At 41.7% G+C, this 17,000-nt stretch overlaps 1 protein-coding gene across 10 annotated transcripts in view; it reads left to right on the top strand.

Moving 5' to 3' along the window:
- LOC121720470 (coiled-coil domain-containing protein 178) overlaps positions 1 to 9,646 on the top strand; it is a 28,576-nt gene extending 18,930 nt beyond the window's left edge. For 8 of the 10 annotated variants that reach the window (XM_042106619.1, XM_042106608.1, XM_042106597.1 and 5 more), the window contains 2 exons: positions 1,668 to 1,802; positions 8,919 to 9,646. In XM_042106619.1, coding sequence (XP_041962553.1) covers positions 1,668 to 1,802; positions 8,919 to 9,071 — 288 coding nt within the window. In that variant the 3' untranslated portion in view covers positions 9,072 to 9,646. Of the gene's footprint in view, positions 1 to 1,667; positions 1,804 to 8,918 lie in introns of those variants that run through there. The other 2 variants (XM_042106627.1, XM_042106648.1) reach the window with 2 other exon arrangements.
- The last annotated feature ends 7,354 nt before the right edge of the window (positions 9,647 to 17,000 follow it).

Below are 17,000 nucleotides of genomic sequence, written 5' to 3'. Positions count from 1 at the left end.
GACTGCCACCATGGCTCAGCAATGGACAGGAATTATCTCAGTAAAGATGCAAGATGTGCATTTTGTTTCATGCAACAGTAGACAGCTTGTGTGTAAATGCCAACAATGCAGTTTGCAACTTTTGCCATGCACTTGTCTGAGAAGGTGTCAGTGACTGTTTGTTCATCAGACAGCCACCACATGCATAGGAAGATGGAAGATTGCGGATACGCAAAAAAGTGCAAAAAATCCTCTGCACAAACAGACACCAAGCCTTACATGAGCAGCGGTATTGCAAAACATAGCTGCTACATAAATTCCTTTTATAACAAAGTAGAGATTTTGTTCTTGCTGTGCTCTGTATGGTTAGTTACATAGTACACATTTAAAGAAACTCACAAGAAGTTTCTAAAGTTAACCTTGGCAGTCTGTTGTGCGGTGAACTCCTAGGCCCTGGCTGGCAGTAATCCTCAGTGTCCTCTCCCTATGGCACCCCACAGGCTGCATCCCACGGCTGACACCAGTGCATCCAATTTGGGCGCTCAACCAAAGAATATGTCCCTCTAATCAAACATTTTAGGACATCTAATCTATCTGCTGTGTTAAAGGCTCTAGGCTGGTGTGGCTGTCTACAAGTCCTTCCCCCCTTTTTAAATACTGTTGTTTAGTCAAAGTGTTAACGTTGGCTAGGTCATTTATGTAATGTTGGCTGTCATGTTTTTATCTGCTATATCCTGTAATACTAGGAGATACACTTAGGGTTATCTAAAGGCTGCAGATTTAAGTATCAAATAGTCTTAGGTTCCATTTTACCTGTAAGAGTTTTTTTTATTATTGTTATTACATTTTAAATGTTTCCAGCATCAAACTCAACATCAACAGAAAATGAAAGCATGAAGCCTTTCAGACAATGGAACACTTTGTTCTATAAGCGGAATTCCTGTCTTTTTCTTCTCCCCCCCCCCACCCCCCCTCAGCAGATGATGGCTGAGCTAATTCTCTTTAGTTTTCTCATGCTCTGGAGAACACATTGCTAAGCAATGATAAGCTTAAGAGAAGAAAGAGAAGGGAGAGATGGGGGTGACACAGCAATGGCATCCCTCAATATAGCAGCGCTCCTTTTTCCCCCTCAAAACTGTGCTCAAATAATAAAGCAAAGCAGCAGCATGTCTCTCCAATGGACTCGGCATAATTTCTGCATTCGGTGGGGGGTTCATGACTTCTTTGTGTATGTGTAAAATATGTCTTGAGGGGGATTGGTATAAAGTTAAACTGGGTGAAGTAGAAATATTTTACTCATCAGCTTTGCAGTCACAGAGTTTGCCTCGGCTAGAACAAAACCGCTGAAGCATTTAGAGAAAATTAACCCCCCATCCTGGCAGCCAGATGTGACTGGTTTCTGATGAATGCACATGGGTGGGCAGAGAAACCAAGAGACTGTGAAATTCCTGTCAGGCCCGTGTACTGCAGAATGGGCTATTGACTGCTTTCTCTATTTCCCTCCATCATTCTTCTTGAACACTGCCATTAATTTCCTCTCCTGCCTTACCAATTCCTCCTTTCTCTCTCTCTCGCTCTCCCTCTCTTTCACTATCCTCCTCTCTTTCTCCCTGTTTTTCTATCCCTCCCTTCTCTCTCTCTCTCTTGCTCTCTTCCCCGCTCTCTCTCTCTCTCTCACCTCCCCCCAGCTTTCTTTGTTGCAGAAGAGGATGCACAAAGCCATGGTGAAATACTTCAACCACCGCAGCCTCCACAGTCAAGCTGAACTGGCCTATTTCCAGAGCCTCTCTAATGCGAACAACCAGAAAATAACAACCGTGCAGGTAGTGTATCTGTAGAATAGTGCTGCACTGATACTTCCATTTGAGTGTTTTTTTTGTTGTTGTTCGTTTGTTTCTTGGAAAGAACACCAGCATTCACATACAGGTACATCCACACAGGCCATTCTCAGCACCGTTGTGTCATGGGTTTCATTATACCTCTACATTTTATACAGTATACTACTAGATGTTATGGGCATGCTTTGCAAAGGTCCAACGTGCTAGGTATCGACAGATGACATGGGTCGCTTTGTTGCTACCACCCCAACGTTGTAGACACCTTCCTTAGCGACTCACCCTGGTGAATAAGGAAATTAATGATGTGTGCGGTGGGACCTTGCTAATGCACTGGTCTCTCTGTGCAGGCACACATACAGCAGCCGCTGCATATCAGTCTGAGAAAGCCAACATATCTGTCCCCAGTGCATTGAGCAAGAGCCCTCTTTGTGCTTTGCAGTGGTGCATGTGAGACATTTTGGTTTTGAGTGCAGTCAGACGGCCTGCTGGATCTTGCATCAGTCTTTATTCTAGAGCTCTGTAAGGTCATCTTTGAGTGGTGATCAGATTAATAGTTAACTCATCATTTATCATCACCCTGGAGTGCACAATGAGCCAGAAATCCCCCAGAATTTGCACATATATCCTCTTTAAGACTTGACTCTGAGAATGTCCTGCTCGTGTTTATTGACGGTGACACGGTTTGTCACAAATACACGCAGGTATGACCTTATGTAACACGCAGGCATATACAGCACCTATACTGACCGTGGCTCTGCCCGAGCGGGGTGTCCTCTGCTTCAGAGTGAGAAGCTGGTGGGAGCCTTGAGATGAGGTCGAAGCGGACGCGCTGATAGTGATGAATCTTTATGATGAGAGCTGTCCGCCGGAACCGGCCCAGCAGGTGGCTAGCGTAGCATATGTAGCCTTGCGTCGGGGGCTACACTCGCACGTTCGCGTTCACACAGCACGTATTGTGGCACTGCAGCCACTCAACAGGAGAGCACAAAGAACTCTGGTTTCCCCCAAGAACAAGCCTGTTGTCACCCACCATGTCAGCTCCATTATAGAAAGTGTGTAGCACACGCTCTGTCTTGCACTGTTACTATAGGACGTGTTACAGTCCAACAGATCAGTTTTCGCACAAGGTCATTTCACACTGATTTGTTCATTTTGAACTGAAATATATTAGAATTTGTGTAGATTTCAGGACACCTTATGCTAATCCTGACACAGGACAGTAACTTTATTATTAGAACACAAAGTATAGCAGGGCCTGTAGTGTCACTTACATCCAGTGGCTTGTCAACATCGGTGGCATTTCTGCATTGCATTGAAATTTGACTGAATTACTGTACGTGTAGGGCAGTGGCAGGAATGAGTCCTCTGTACAGTTCTGTATCCTGGCCGCTAAACTATTAAAAATGTCTGGCATCTCTACTTCAGAAGGGAATTATGTGTCATGTTCTTTTTTTTTTTTTTTTTAAGAATTCTGTCTTCCTCGGTTCAGTTGAAGCCAGGATGAGCATTGCTGCATTCTTTTAGTGTTTTTTTTTATTATTATTTATTTTTTTATGTCAAACACGTTCTATCTTTAATTTGGTTAAAGTGACAACAGTCCAACACAAGACCGTGTTTCAGCCGAGGCCATTTTGCTGTCGCATTAGGCTTTAGACATTAGTGTAGCATTAGAGCCGTGGCGTAATTGGCCGCACCCTGCGCCGCTGCAGAGTGGGCGCTCTTGTTTTGGTGCTGTAGTCAGAGCAGGCTTGTGCAGAAGTCAGGCGAGTGAGTGGAGCATGAAGGCGAGGAGTTCTCAGGGATCCGCCGAGTGTGAAGGACATGCAGGCAGTAGTGCCGTCAGAGATCCTCTCAGGGCAGCACACCCCCCCACACACACACACACACACACACACATACACACACACACACACACACACACACACACACACACACACATACACACACACACACACAGGGACCGAAACACATGCGCACACGCATGCGAACACACACACACACACATACACATGCACACACATACTCATATGCACTCACTCACTGACACACTCTCACACAGTCACACAAACACACACACACTCACTACTACATGTACACATAAGAACGTGCATGCACCCACACACAAGCACTCAAATTACTACTCCACACACATTTGGAAAAGCATCCATCCACACCAACACACAAGACACACAGAAAATTGTGCTGATACACATCAATACTACAATCTAGAATCGACCCACACACACTCTCAAACATACACTTCAGACTCACTCACATGTATGCATTATGTGCAAAAACAATATATACACAAACATACACTCCCACCTGCATGCGCACACATTCATACACATGCACATACAGTATACACATAAATAGTGGCATGTACATACAACCATGGACACTCACTGCTATACCAGTGTTTCCCATACATTGACTTATTTGTGGCAGCCCACCACAATATCAACATTGACCACCACACAATGAATTTCCAGGTTGTACTAAATTGTGCTTAAATCTGGTTAGCACCATAACCACGCTGTGCTAATTTGTTAAAAACTGTTGTATTCAAGTTAATTCTGCAAACTAGGGATGTAACGGTATGAAAATTTAACCTCACGGTTATAGTGACCAATATTATCACGGTTTTCGGTACTATCGCAGCATTTTTAAAAATATGTTCAGAAAGCACTGATAGGCCTAGACAAGCTGAAAAAGTTTAAAAAAAAGTGTCCCGTTCACTTTTTCCTTGGTCATGTTTAATTGGCTATATACTTATAGCTTAACTTACCCTACCATGACTTGGAGTTTGCTATTTCTGTTATTTGGATCCAATGAGTGAGACCAAAGTAAATGTTCGAAATAAAACTTTAGGCTACTGTATTCTCCTGATACTGTAACATGAGAGGAATGGATTTAATGTGGACGCGAACATAGAAAGACGCGGAGTGGCTACATGATACAGTGCACGTTTTGTGGTGAAAATGTTCCGCCTTTTAAAATCAAGTGGAGCCTAATCCAAGTCCCAGTTAAAACCATCAATTAGGCAACAGAATTAGTAGGGTACCAGTTTTGTTTCATTGTACCAGGCCTACTGTATGTCAAAAGCAGGTTCGGATGAAGCTGGGAGGGATTAAACACACGGTTTCCACACCGTGGTAATCAACCACAATAATTATGATATTTGAAATGAAAACGGTAATTGTTATCGTCAACATTTTTATCGCGGTTTACCATTATACTGGTAATCGTTAAATCCCTACTGCAAACCAACCACCACAAATGGAATTCAATTATGTGGGAAACACTGTATACTGAACTCTGCTACTATAAACACTGCACAAGTACAGTTTCAAGGCTCCTTAGAACAGATTCCTTAAAGATTAAAAAACAGGGATGTCAGACAATGTGTACCACACACATTCTGAATGGGCTTACTGTTGTTTTCCCTGAATGTTGAAAGTTTCTGGGTGTATTTAAAGAAAGGCAACACTGTACTGTCATTGACTAGATCTTCTTTATGGTGCCAGGTACTCACACAAGCAATGCTACAGTACCATTCACATGGTCAGCACATGGCCAGATAAGACACGTTAGACTAGAGACCAAGAAGCTTTTGTGAGACTGGCACCCATCAGTCTCTGTACAGCCCTAATAGGGCAGTGATAATCCACTCCTCCTACAGTGTCACTGCACAGAGTGGCATGGAGCCTGCACTTCCACCATCAGTAAACACATTCTGTGGGTTTACATGGGCACATTTAATCCGATTAGAATCAGATTCATGCCTCAATCGGAATAAAAATACTCATAAACACCTTGATCAGCATAAAAGTGCCCGATATAATTGGAATTTACTATCGGATTGAAAGGGGTGGTGTAGGCTATTCCTTTTAGAATTGGATTGAACAGCCATGTAATGCTTATGCAGATTCCAGAATGTTTGTGCATACTCATTACTTGTCTTGTACTGTAACATGAACAAATGTTTATTTTGTGAAAACAGTTGGTTATATAACAATTACACTACCAATGTAGTCCATCTCATCCACAGCCTAGCCAATTACAGTTTTTCTCAATCGCTTTAATGCTTGTATCAACTCTGACATCATGTTTTAAAAACAATTACAGTTTTTCTTGATTGCTTTAGCCTGCTAAGGAAACTAGGATCCACTTGGTCTTCATGAACACTTTCTTTGCACAGCAGAAGTAATCTCTTGCGAAACAAAAGGAAAACATCTATTCACAGGTGGTATAGATTCCTTGCATAAGTCTGAATCTCCGATACACCTGTGTGAAACTCCTTTGCCTTGACCTGCTTAAGGAATCTGGGATCCACTTGGTCTTCATGAACACTTTCTTTGCACAGCAGAAGTCATCTCTTGTGAATATGTTCACACATTTTCATTGGGTTCACACATTTCTCACACCCTTTTGCAAAACAGTTAACACAGATGTCATTCAAAAACCCCAAACTATATTGGTTTTCCCGTGCTAAACAAAAGGAAAACATCTTTTCACAGGTGGTATAGATTCCTTGCACAAGTCTGAATCTCTGATACACCTGTGTAAAACTCCTTTGCACTATTCTTCAATCAGCAAACATTCATTATCCATAAGAGATGCCATGTCTGTTCTGTGTTGCTATCTGCAAGTATGGATCTAATGCACATTTACATGTAAAGAAACTGGGATCCACTAGGTCTTCATTACGTAACACCTTTGCACAGCATAAGTCATCGCTTGCAAATATGCTCAAACATTTTCATTGGGTTCATACATTTCTCTACCCTGGAAATCCAGAGTTCTCGCGAGAGCACAATAGAACGAGACACTCTGGCAAAGAGCAATGATGCACGTTACTTTTACCCCAACATTCCGGGGAACCAGCTAAACTGATGAAGACAGTGCTGCAACGTTGGAGGACAGTACACATTGGTCGTAGTGTTATCTGATTGCGTCAAAGTCCGAAATAATTCAGAGTAAACATGATCGACTCTAGTGCGTGCAGTGATATTTTTAAATGCATGCTTGTTGCTGCCCCTCGAGTTGGGCCATTACATTGTTCTTTGCCAGACCCTTAGGGCCCGTCCACACGGAGACGCTTTTTAGGTTAAACGCAGAGGTTTTGCTTCGTCTTGGCCGAGCGTCCAAACGAATCCTGTAAACGCACTGCCCGAAACCGCACTTTTCTGAAACCTGGTCCCAGAGTGGAGAAATCTGAAACCGTAGCCCGTTTGAGTTCGCTTAGACAGCGAAACCGAACATCCTGCTTGCGTATCGATGATGTCATTGCCACACCTCAGCTGCCCTGGACTTGCACTTATAGTATAACAATACTAGTTTTCATACATGACATTACCTACGATTACACTCCGTAAGATAAATTACTAACGAAGGTTTTATAGCAATATTATAAATGTGGCGACAGAATAGCCTAGAACTTGGGTAAGCCTTGCGTTTAGTAGCCTAATTGCGGTGATAGCCAAAACTAATGTGAATCACGGACTATCCTACAACCAAAGAAAGTAAAGGTGATTAGTAGGCCTACCTGCGTTAGCTAAATAAAGGACGGGACTGCATCCTTCACAAACCGTAAAATAAAGTTTATTAGTTTTACAGTTGACAGTTCACCATCAGTCCACACAAACAATTCTGGTTTCCTTGCACTAGCCATTTTGTCAAAGCCTATTCTGTCTGTAAAGCACAAACTTTGGTCAATTTCTGTAAAGAAACAGTGCCACCTATAGGCCTGGGGTATGAAGTAACGTGTTGAGTCGTGTTGAGATGGATCCGTTTGGACGCAAATATTCTTGATGTAGGTTTCAGGGAAGACGGAGGAAAAAAATATCGGTTTCGTACGTGTGGACTAGGCCTTAATCTTTCAAGATTATCAGGGTTTGGATTTTCCTTTTCTCACACCCACAACATTTCTCACACCCTTTTGCAAAACAGTTAACACAAGAAATCTCGCAAGGACTCTCTACCACCTGTGAATGGATGTTTTCCTTTTGTTTATCACAGGGAAACCAATAGAGTTTGGGGTCTTTGAATGACATCTGTGTGATCTGTCGGATGTTTTCAAATGCAATGATTTCAATCCAAGAAAAAAGTGTGTATGTAAACAAGGCTATTGTGAGCCTGTGAGTTTTGCTTGCTAAGGGCATTCGAGTTCCATTCTCAGAGACCTTGCTAAGGAAACCATGATGAGCACTCATAAGCATTACCCCACACACTACACACACACACACACCACACCACAAGCACACATTCACACACACACATCACAGCCCAGCACGCCACAGGAGCATAATGAAGATGCACCATTCTGACACACTTGTAGACCTCACATTAGAACTCTCCTGGAGGAATGTCAGGTGTGGGAGGAGGCTGCTGAGATGAGGGGGTGGGGAGATGTCGGCGGGGGGCTGAGGGGGCATTGTGCCACGCCACGCCACGGCTGCCAAATCTGGCACTTCACTTTTTGTGTGTGTGTGTGCCTGTTATGCAAGTGTACACCAGGGAGGCCAGTATTTGACAATCGCTAACAACGAAAACGCAGTCGGAGAGTTGTGAATGGCCGGTAATAATTGGAAGAGACGCCCACTGTGCTGGTCCCATGGGGCCGTAATCCGAGATCTTGTTTCTGATATAATTGTTAGTCAGTGAATTTCTGCATGGCTGGGCCGGTCAGATCCCCAAGCTGGTTGACAGTGCAAGGCAGTTTAATAGAAAAACTGGTTGCTGAGGTTTTTTAAAAACAGAGCGGGCACTGAACCCGCACACACAGTTCACCAGGAGTGTTTTTGTGTCCCCTTCTCTTGCTCTTTCCTGCTCTCTCTGTCTCCCTCCCTCTATTCCTCCCTCCCTCGCTTTTTCGCTCTCCTCACACAATAAAAAAGCTGCAGACTACACCTCACTGCACCATCTGAGTGGGTTTGTCATGAAAGCAGAATATCAGTGTCGCTCTTTGTGTGTCTGTACCGCTGTTGGCTCTCTCTCTCCCTCCCTCTGTCTCTTTCCCCCTCAACAGCAACACAAGCTCTGCTTTTCTTAATTAGCCCTCTCCCATTGATTTCATTTGCCCCCCTTTTATTTGAACAGGAGGAGTTGTCAAAGGCAATTCAACGCCTCTCGGCTTTCCTGCACTCACTGACAGATGACTCAACTACCACCGGCGACGACGCAAACAAACAATCCGGCCCGGACGCCAATGGATTGAGCAGCGCGATACAGGCGGTTCAGATAGCGGTGTAATTGGAACCTCACCTGTGCCAGACAACTCACTTACTCCACCACGACTCGCTCCACACACACCCCTGCCCCTCACCCCACCTCCCCTTCAACACCCCCACCCTCCACCTCTCTAACCAGCAGCAAATCCATAACAATGAAACAGGTGACTTTCATGCTGCTGTCAGGAATGATCTAATTTTAGCTGGGTGAATGATTGCAATTGGCTTTGCCTCATCAGATAATTAATCTATGTCACCATTAATTGGAAAAGAGAATAATTACAGGCCATGTTGACAGAAATTCTACGCTCCTCCACATCTTCGAGATCTAATTACACCTGCTAAAGCCTGGTGACCTCGACTAGCAGTTAGTGTACCTCTGTAACCCTAAGTGTACTACTGGCACTGTGTCTGGCCAGCAGCCGGGCAGCAAACCACTCCTCTTGCCGCTGTTGTTTATGCCCGGTTCTCTCGTCTCCTCTGAGAGCTGTCTCCCTCAATCACTTTTCAATATTCAATCTTAATTTTGTGGAAGTTTAGCATTTTCAATGAGCTGGAGATGAATGATTAATGAATAAATTTAAATGCTTCATTTTGTCCATGGATCATTAGTCAAGTCCTTTGTGGGAAGGACCTGAGAAAAGGAGTGAAAATTATTGAGACATTAGCCTGAAGCAATCCAGGGGTAAATAGTGTGCATGGAAGGATGTTGTGCTCCCAGTATCCAGTGGCTTTCTAAAGAGCCCCCTTAGGAAATACACAAACTTTCAATTTGCAAGGTTTCACACAAAGATGAAAAAAAAAAAAAACATTTTCATTTTAGGAATGAGTTTTTGTCATTTGATTGCAATGGCGAGGCAGCTAAGCGCTTTGTGAGTAGTGTTTTGACAACCTGAGTCAAACTTTCAATCAGATATTTGCTTGGTAGGAGCCTTGGTGTTGTGACAGTATATCCTTAACATAAGTTGTCTGTCATAATATACTGATTTCACCGGAGGCCACCTCTCATTATGGGAAAACATGTAAGAGATTATGCCGATAGACTTATTGCATGTTTTGCTGGAATTCTATAGCAGATGCATTGATATAGTATGGTGTCTACTTATACGAATAATTCACACATAAATGAAGTCGTAATATTTACATTCACACCAGTGTGATATTTGTCCAGTCAAGTCTGACATCTCACAAACTCCATGTTCTGGGGTCAGGATTACAACTGCCATGGTTGTCAGGCACATCATGATGTCTATGGTTAGATTATTTCAAACTTCCTCATGAGAGGCAATGAGAAACAAGTGAATAAATGGACTTTTTGTTTACATCCAATTCTTGTAAACATCCTGGTTCAGTGTAGCTGGGCTTGTGTCCATGTAGACAGTCATTTAGCAGCCACTGAAAATAATATGTATTGATGTTTGTTGTAATGTCATGTAATGTAATGTTCTTTATTCTAGTCATAAGGAATCTGAAGACAAATGTGCACAGGTGGCTTCCATAGTGCTACATAGGGCTCATGAATATCCCCAGCATAGACACTCAAAGCAATCAAAAATCAACGTTGGCCTAATCCCCAAGTGTCAGTATCTTAGAATTAAAATGATATTTCCACATAAATATTTAGTTAGTTTCCCTCTTACCTAATAGACCTTAGGTCAAGCCTATTGAGTTCTCTATGGCAGCCATCTTTGATTTGTCAGGTGCAGAAAATGTTCTTTGGACAGAATTTATGTTTTTGTTTTTTTAAATATCATTGGTTTGACATACTAGTAGCTTTTCACAAAATGTTTAATATTTCCTCAAGTGTTAAGAGTGTCCGTTACCTCACATGTCAAGTTAGTGTAAGAAACAAACCATAATACTTAAATGAAATTCACCCAGTAAATTTCAAAGTTGTTCACTGAAAAAAATATTTAGGAACTCTCTGGTTTATTTGGTTCTGGGATTACCCTAAATATATGGGTTAATGACCCAAAATGCTCTTCCTACAATCCAGACAGACCATTTAAAGGAGTGGTGATAATCTTGACTCATGAAGCATTTAGTACTGAGTGACAACTATCGATTACAGTAATTTACTGTAGGAACTCCAGTAATCAGTAATCTCACTCTGACTGAATGGCAGTGGCACACACAGTGTTTTGTGTGTGTATATATATATAACTGCCCAGTCTCTCCCTCAGACTGAGGCAGACCCCACGTCTGTTGGCAAGCCTCGCCACACTTAGCCGCAGCCCGGGCGATGAGACCACTCAGTCAGAGTGGTGCTGCATGGCTGCCCCTCAGCCTGTCAGGAGAAGCCAGCCTTCTGCATCTAACACCACCTCCACGGGCTTCTAACGGTGGCCATGGCTGCATCCGACCTCCAGGTACCCCACCATGGCCCTGAGGGCTGGGCAGGGAGGTCTGTCCTATATGCTCAGGAGTCTCAGGCCATTTGAACAGGGCCCGCTCCTCACTGTAGTTACCAACTCTCTGTGTTGTATGTTGGTTAAGCTGTGTGACTAAATTCACCTGCCGTGTTTAATTAGGAGACCAAGTATGCAAGCACTTGCCAAATCTGAGCACTTATAATGGTACTACCACTAATGGCAACTTTGTCATCTGCAGTAACATTGTTATGTTAGAAACCAAATAGGAAGGAATACGAACATTGACTTTCAAGTAAAACTCTTGTAGTTAGAACTTTGTGTACCTCTTAAAATATATGATGATCATGACATGGTATTTTCTGACCAGGCCCTTTTAACAAGTGTTTTTGACTGAATTCTTTGATTTCAACAGATTACCAGCAACAAATAATGCTGTTGTAATATAGCTAGGCTCTCACGTATCTGCAATAAAACAATAAAAGCCCTGCAGTGAAAATTAAGTTTTTAACCTTGTTAACTTGTCCGTATGGTGTGTGCTATATTTTAAGTCATATCACGAGCGAAATAAGCAGTCACTGCCGAGAATTTCTGCTTTGGATCTACAGTCGACAAATCACAGCCAAAGTATGTGAATTAAACTGCAGTCCTTTATGACTGTTATAAGGATACTGAACTGATCCCGAGTACCTGGGGGTGGAACAATTCTTCATAAAGACAGTTAAGATAGCTGAATTGTCAGCAGTAGAAGCCAGCAGGTGAACAGTGTGTGGAGAGAGGGTGGGGCCAGATAAATCCCAATTTCTGAAATGAGGAAGAAGGTGTAAAGCCATGAGGTTTTTTTTTCAGTCTTGTGGTCTAATATGGTGTGTGTGTTGGGGGGTGGGGATATATATCTTCCATCGTTAAATTGGGCACATGGTGATGAGGTAGAGTGAGCCCTACATAAATCTTCATAACCTTTAATTTTCTGTTATGTTTTCATATAGACCAGGAAATAGTCACCATGCCTCTGAACCACTAACCAAAGCAAATCCCTTTAAACAAACCTTAATTTAATCTGCAATTGGTGCATTGCTACAGAGACACTATTGTGTTTACACGTACACTACTATCCAGGATTATGAGGCTTATCCTAGTTTTGATCATATCCAGGATATGACATTTACATGAACACAGAGAAACCTGGTCATTGACATCCCTGTACTGTATAGGCTACATGATAAATACACCGTGTAAACAGTCAAGCTAACTCTAAATAACAATATTAACACAACTTAATCCTTGAAAAACTAAAGTAACTCATAACTTGTTATTTTTCTTTTAACTGGAAAGCAGAGTTATGTAAACATCACATCTGATGAATTGACTCTCATGATCCTTTGCTAGAAACGTTGAAATAATTAAATAGTTTCAGGGTGTGCATTTGACAGTATTGGCTGCACTGCATTACTAATGCAATGTCGTACTGGTTGTGTCCTTGGTGAACTTTGACATGTGGATTGTAGATGCAGTTAAATGTTGGTGAATGCTTGTTAATTGAATATTGTAAGGGCAACCATTGTGGAAATCGCCATTGGAAAAAAAACTGTGACTATTTGCATAGTTTCCATGTGGTGTCAATATGAAACTGATTATTTAGTAACTATGTTGTACATATATGTCTTTCCTGTTGACCTCAGTTCATTAAATATAAATATTTGAATGGTTATATATTAAATGCATTTAAAAAAAAAAAGGTAAGGTAAGGTAACCAGTTTCTTCAAATTTTTGAGTTCATTCAATTTGTCCAGATTTACAGTGTACTGTTATCCTGGTTACTGCACTCCAACTGTCAGAATCTGGTGTAAGGTGTATTTATGCAAAAGTGGCCTATCCTGTATCCTTTTTTTTTTTTTTTTTAAGAGTCCCTCCCACATAAATGGCCCAGTGCCCATGAGGACGCAGGTCCGAGTTAAGCCTGAGGTCACACCCCACACCCCATCTCTCTCCCACTCATTTCTTGTCTACTCTCCGTTGTCCTTTCAATAGACTAGAAAGAAGCCCAAAAATAACCTGAAACCTGACCTGGCTTATCTGGCTCTCAAAAATGGAATGCTTTAAACATTTGATTTTAGCTGGCATGCTCAATTCTATGTAAACACTTGGTTGTTAGAATAAGAGGATAGAATTACTAAAAACAGCATTAATGTATTTCATTCATGGATCTTTGTTAATAAAGACAATGAGGTGTTTGAAGAAGCATAAAAACACATCTTGAATTTGCTAGAATAAATGAGTTTTGTTTAAACATCATATGGTCAAAAAAGCATCTGAATGGTATTTCTCAAACTAATCCTGTCTGTTTGTCTCTTTTATTAAATGTTTTGTTCTTTAAGTCTGAAAGTAGGTCTTCAGGGTCAAATTGAACTGTTTCCTGGTGTTACATGATAACTTTGTGACATGATACTATTACATGCTACAAGAATTAGACTTTGACTGGAAGAGTGCATAGGAAAATAAGTATATAACAAGTTGCTGGACGTGCCACAAGGGTTATCCAATAAACTATGGTTATCATCTCCCCTCTGCATTGCTGCATGCATCATTACTGTGTTATTTTTCAGTGGGGGGATAATGGTGTCTCTCTTCTGCCATCCCCTGTATCTGGCCATAGAAGGTGTTTTGAAGGATGGGATGTCTGACTGCTATCTTTTACAGGTTGTGCAGCAATCTTTTAAATTAAAACACTTCCCAATCTCATTCATCTGCTTCTCCTGCCTCCAATCAATCCTCAAAATAAATGATAGCAAACCAGTGACTTGGCTGTCATTAAATCTCACAGGAAACATGCATCAAATCCCACAGTATGAACAGAGAGAGGGGTAGCAGGTCCTGGTTTGTCACATATACTGTGTACAGGGCAGGCAGGCTAATCATGATCATGTTTTAGAGAGTATCCATGGTAAGATGTATACAGTGTACCGTATATACTGTACATGGTATCTTTTATGTGTTATGTCTCTTCTCTATCTCTTGGTATGTCACTCACTAACTCAATATAATATTGTTTCTCAAAACAGCTCTTCCTAATGAAATTCATCTAATTCATCATTCTCTTTACTTATGCTGCAACATTTCCCCTCAAACTATGTATCTTGTCCAGAAAGGCTAAGGAAATTAAGGGTTTTGGTTCTGTGTTAACACAGCAGGTTATGGTGAAGGTGTGAAGTTGGGATGTTGTCTGAATGCCAGCCTGTCACACAGTTTTTGCCAATTCTATCATCACAGCTTAATTACTTCAAAGTGACAGGGTGGCTAGCCAAAACTGGATTCAATTTTGTTAATTGCAAAGTATTTGGTATTGGTAATGATTTGTAGGCTATAGTTTATCTACTGGCAGCTTCAGCTAGTACTCAACTAAAACAGTGGAGAAAGTGTGTAAACTCTCAACCAGAGAGAATGTCTTTTAAAGCAGTCTTTCTGAAGCCTTAACATTAATTTAGTTTCTATAACCTTACTGTGTCGAACTATACAATGTTGCATACTGTGTTAAACATTTAGCTCAGTGTTACTAGTGCACATCTCTAATGGGTTTGTTCCATGTTCACGCTTATGTAAACATATTAAACCAAAATGTCCAACATGCCAAAAAAAGGCAGCAGGTTACAAACAAATTCATCATAAAGTAATACATGTTCCCTGTGTTTCCACACTCTTGATTTCCAAGACATTTATCTTAACAGGATAATAATTTGTGAAAGTCTCTGACATTTGTGTCTAGCTAGCCTGATAATAAATCCATGGCTTGGAACAATTTTTAGTTAATTAGAGTCAATCAATCCAAACTTTGCTCACTTACCGGTGTGAATCTAGAGTATAATGAGCAGAAATCAACTCGGTGATTGGAAAACACAAATTGCAGCTGTTAAAAAGACACTATGGTATGTGCAGTCACTGTATGATATCTGGTGAACGCAGAAGTCTGCCAAGCATACCATTCTGTTTAACAGGTATTCGGGTGTCCTTTAGCGGTTGATGAATTTGAAAAAAATGAAGGGGTGAGACAAAGATGAAACTGGTGCTATAGCTTTATTGTCTAATTGCCTTAAAAGCTGTATGAATAATCTATTTATTATGTTTTTAGGAGAGGGATAGGCAAGTGTATTCTGGTTCAAATAGGAAAATTCATGTATTCACCTCACCTACCAGAAATGAAATGCACAACACTGAACCTCCAAGATAAGATAAAAGAGGAGACGGGTGGTGTTCCTATACCTTTGTGTGCATTGCTGTTAGGTTTGGTGGAAAAGCAAATAGGATCTCTCTCAACATTTGATGTAGCATAATGTGAGCTTTTCTCATTTGTCACATGTTAAATGTAATGACACAGACCAAAGAGTGACAGTCACTCTCTCTTTTAGTATATAAGCTCTACTCCAGTCACATCTTCACACATCCCTCTCGACTTCACAAACTTGTGGATATTTTTGTCAATGTTCAGCTCCTTGTGCCCTTTCTACGGTATATGTCACATACAGCTGACTCAACTCACATCTACGAGGCTTATGACACGGTGGGGCATTGCTGTGTCATAAGCTCTCAACTCACAGCCAGAACAGCAAAATCCCGTCTCTAGAGTTCTCAAAATGTAAGGACAGAGTTTGGGATCCCATGCTTGCTATTGTGTTAATTATTGTCAAAGTATCCAAAGGGTGAAGATAATACAAAATGCACTGGTTGGTTCCTCATTTGTTTCAGTTGTCACTGGAGTGAATAATTGGGAGTGCTGACCATATTAGACACAGAGAATTTTTTAAAATGGGGATGCAGGCATCAGAACAAAAGAAAGGGTGGGAAATTAAAGACTTAATGGCTGTGAATTTCAAATTGACATGGGGCAACATGGCTGGCTCATCTCCTCCCAGTGAATATTCTTGAACAGTTTAATACCTCCACCAATTGTGTCCCAGTGTTTCAGAGGCCACTGAGCAGTGCTATTCTCCAAATACCACCCTGTTTTGATGGTACAAAGGGAAGAATTTCTTAATTGATCCTGGTGAGAGTAAATGATTAATTTTAGCATCTTGGTGTGGCATAATTGGATGGTCTTTCGCCATTTCTTTTACTAACACAGTGAGGTATTTATTTGGTGCTCATAAACTGATCCTTTATTTCCAGGCCATATTGAGCTTACCATCGGGGTGGTAGTTTGACTAATAAATTCTCACAATTCTCTCAAGAAATAACCATCAGTCCTGCAACAACAGCTTTACCTTCCCCAGGTGATCGCGCCAGTGCGCCTCTGCCCGCTCCACTGCACCCCCCGCTCCACGGCTGCTGCCAACCCTGAGGGTAGCTTGTGCTAGCACGGCTTGGGAGTGGCACACACACACACACACACACACACAGGGACACAAGCATGAAAATACACACACCTAAAGGCACACAGACCCACATGGCCATATAGACACACAGACACACACACACTGCCATACAAACACATGAAATGGACAGGCAAAGGGATACACACACACACACACACACACACATACGGTCTGCTCCATTCTGCCATCATGCCTCGGTGCTGCCCTGCTGCTCCC

This window comes from Alosa sapidissima, chromosome 1, assembly GCF_018492685.1.
Source record: "Alosa sapidissima isolate fAloSap1 chromosome 1, fAloSap1.pri, whole genome shotgun sequence".
Taxonomy (NCBI): Eukaryota; Metazoa; Chordata; class Actinopteri; order Clupeiformes; family Clupeidae; genus Alosa; species Alosa sapidissima.
Note: the sequence above shows the minus strand (reverse complement) of the source record. Positions and strands in the feature narration are given on the sequence as shown.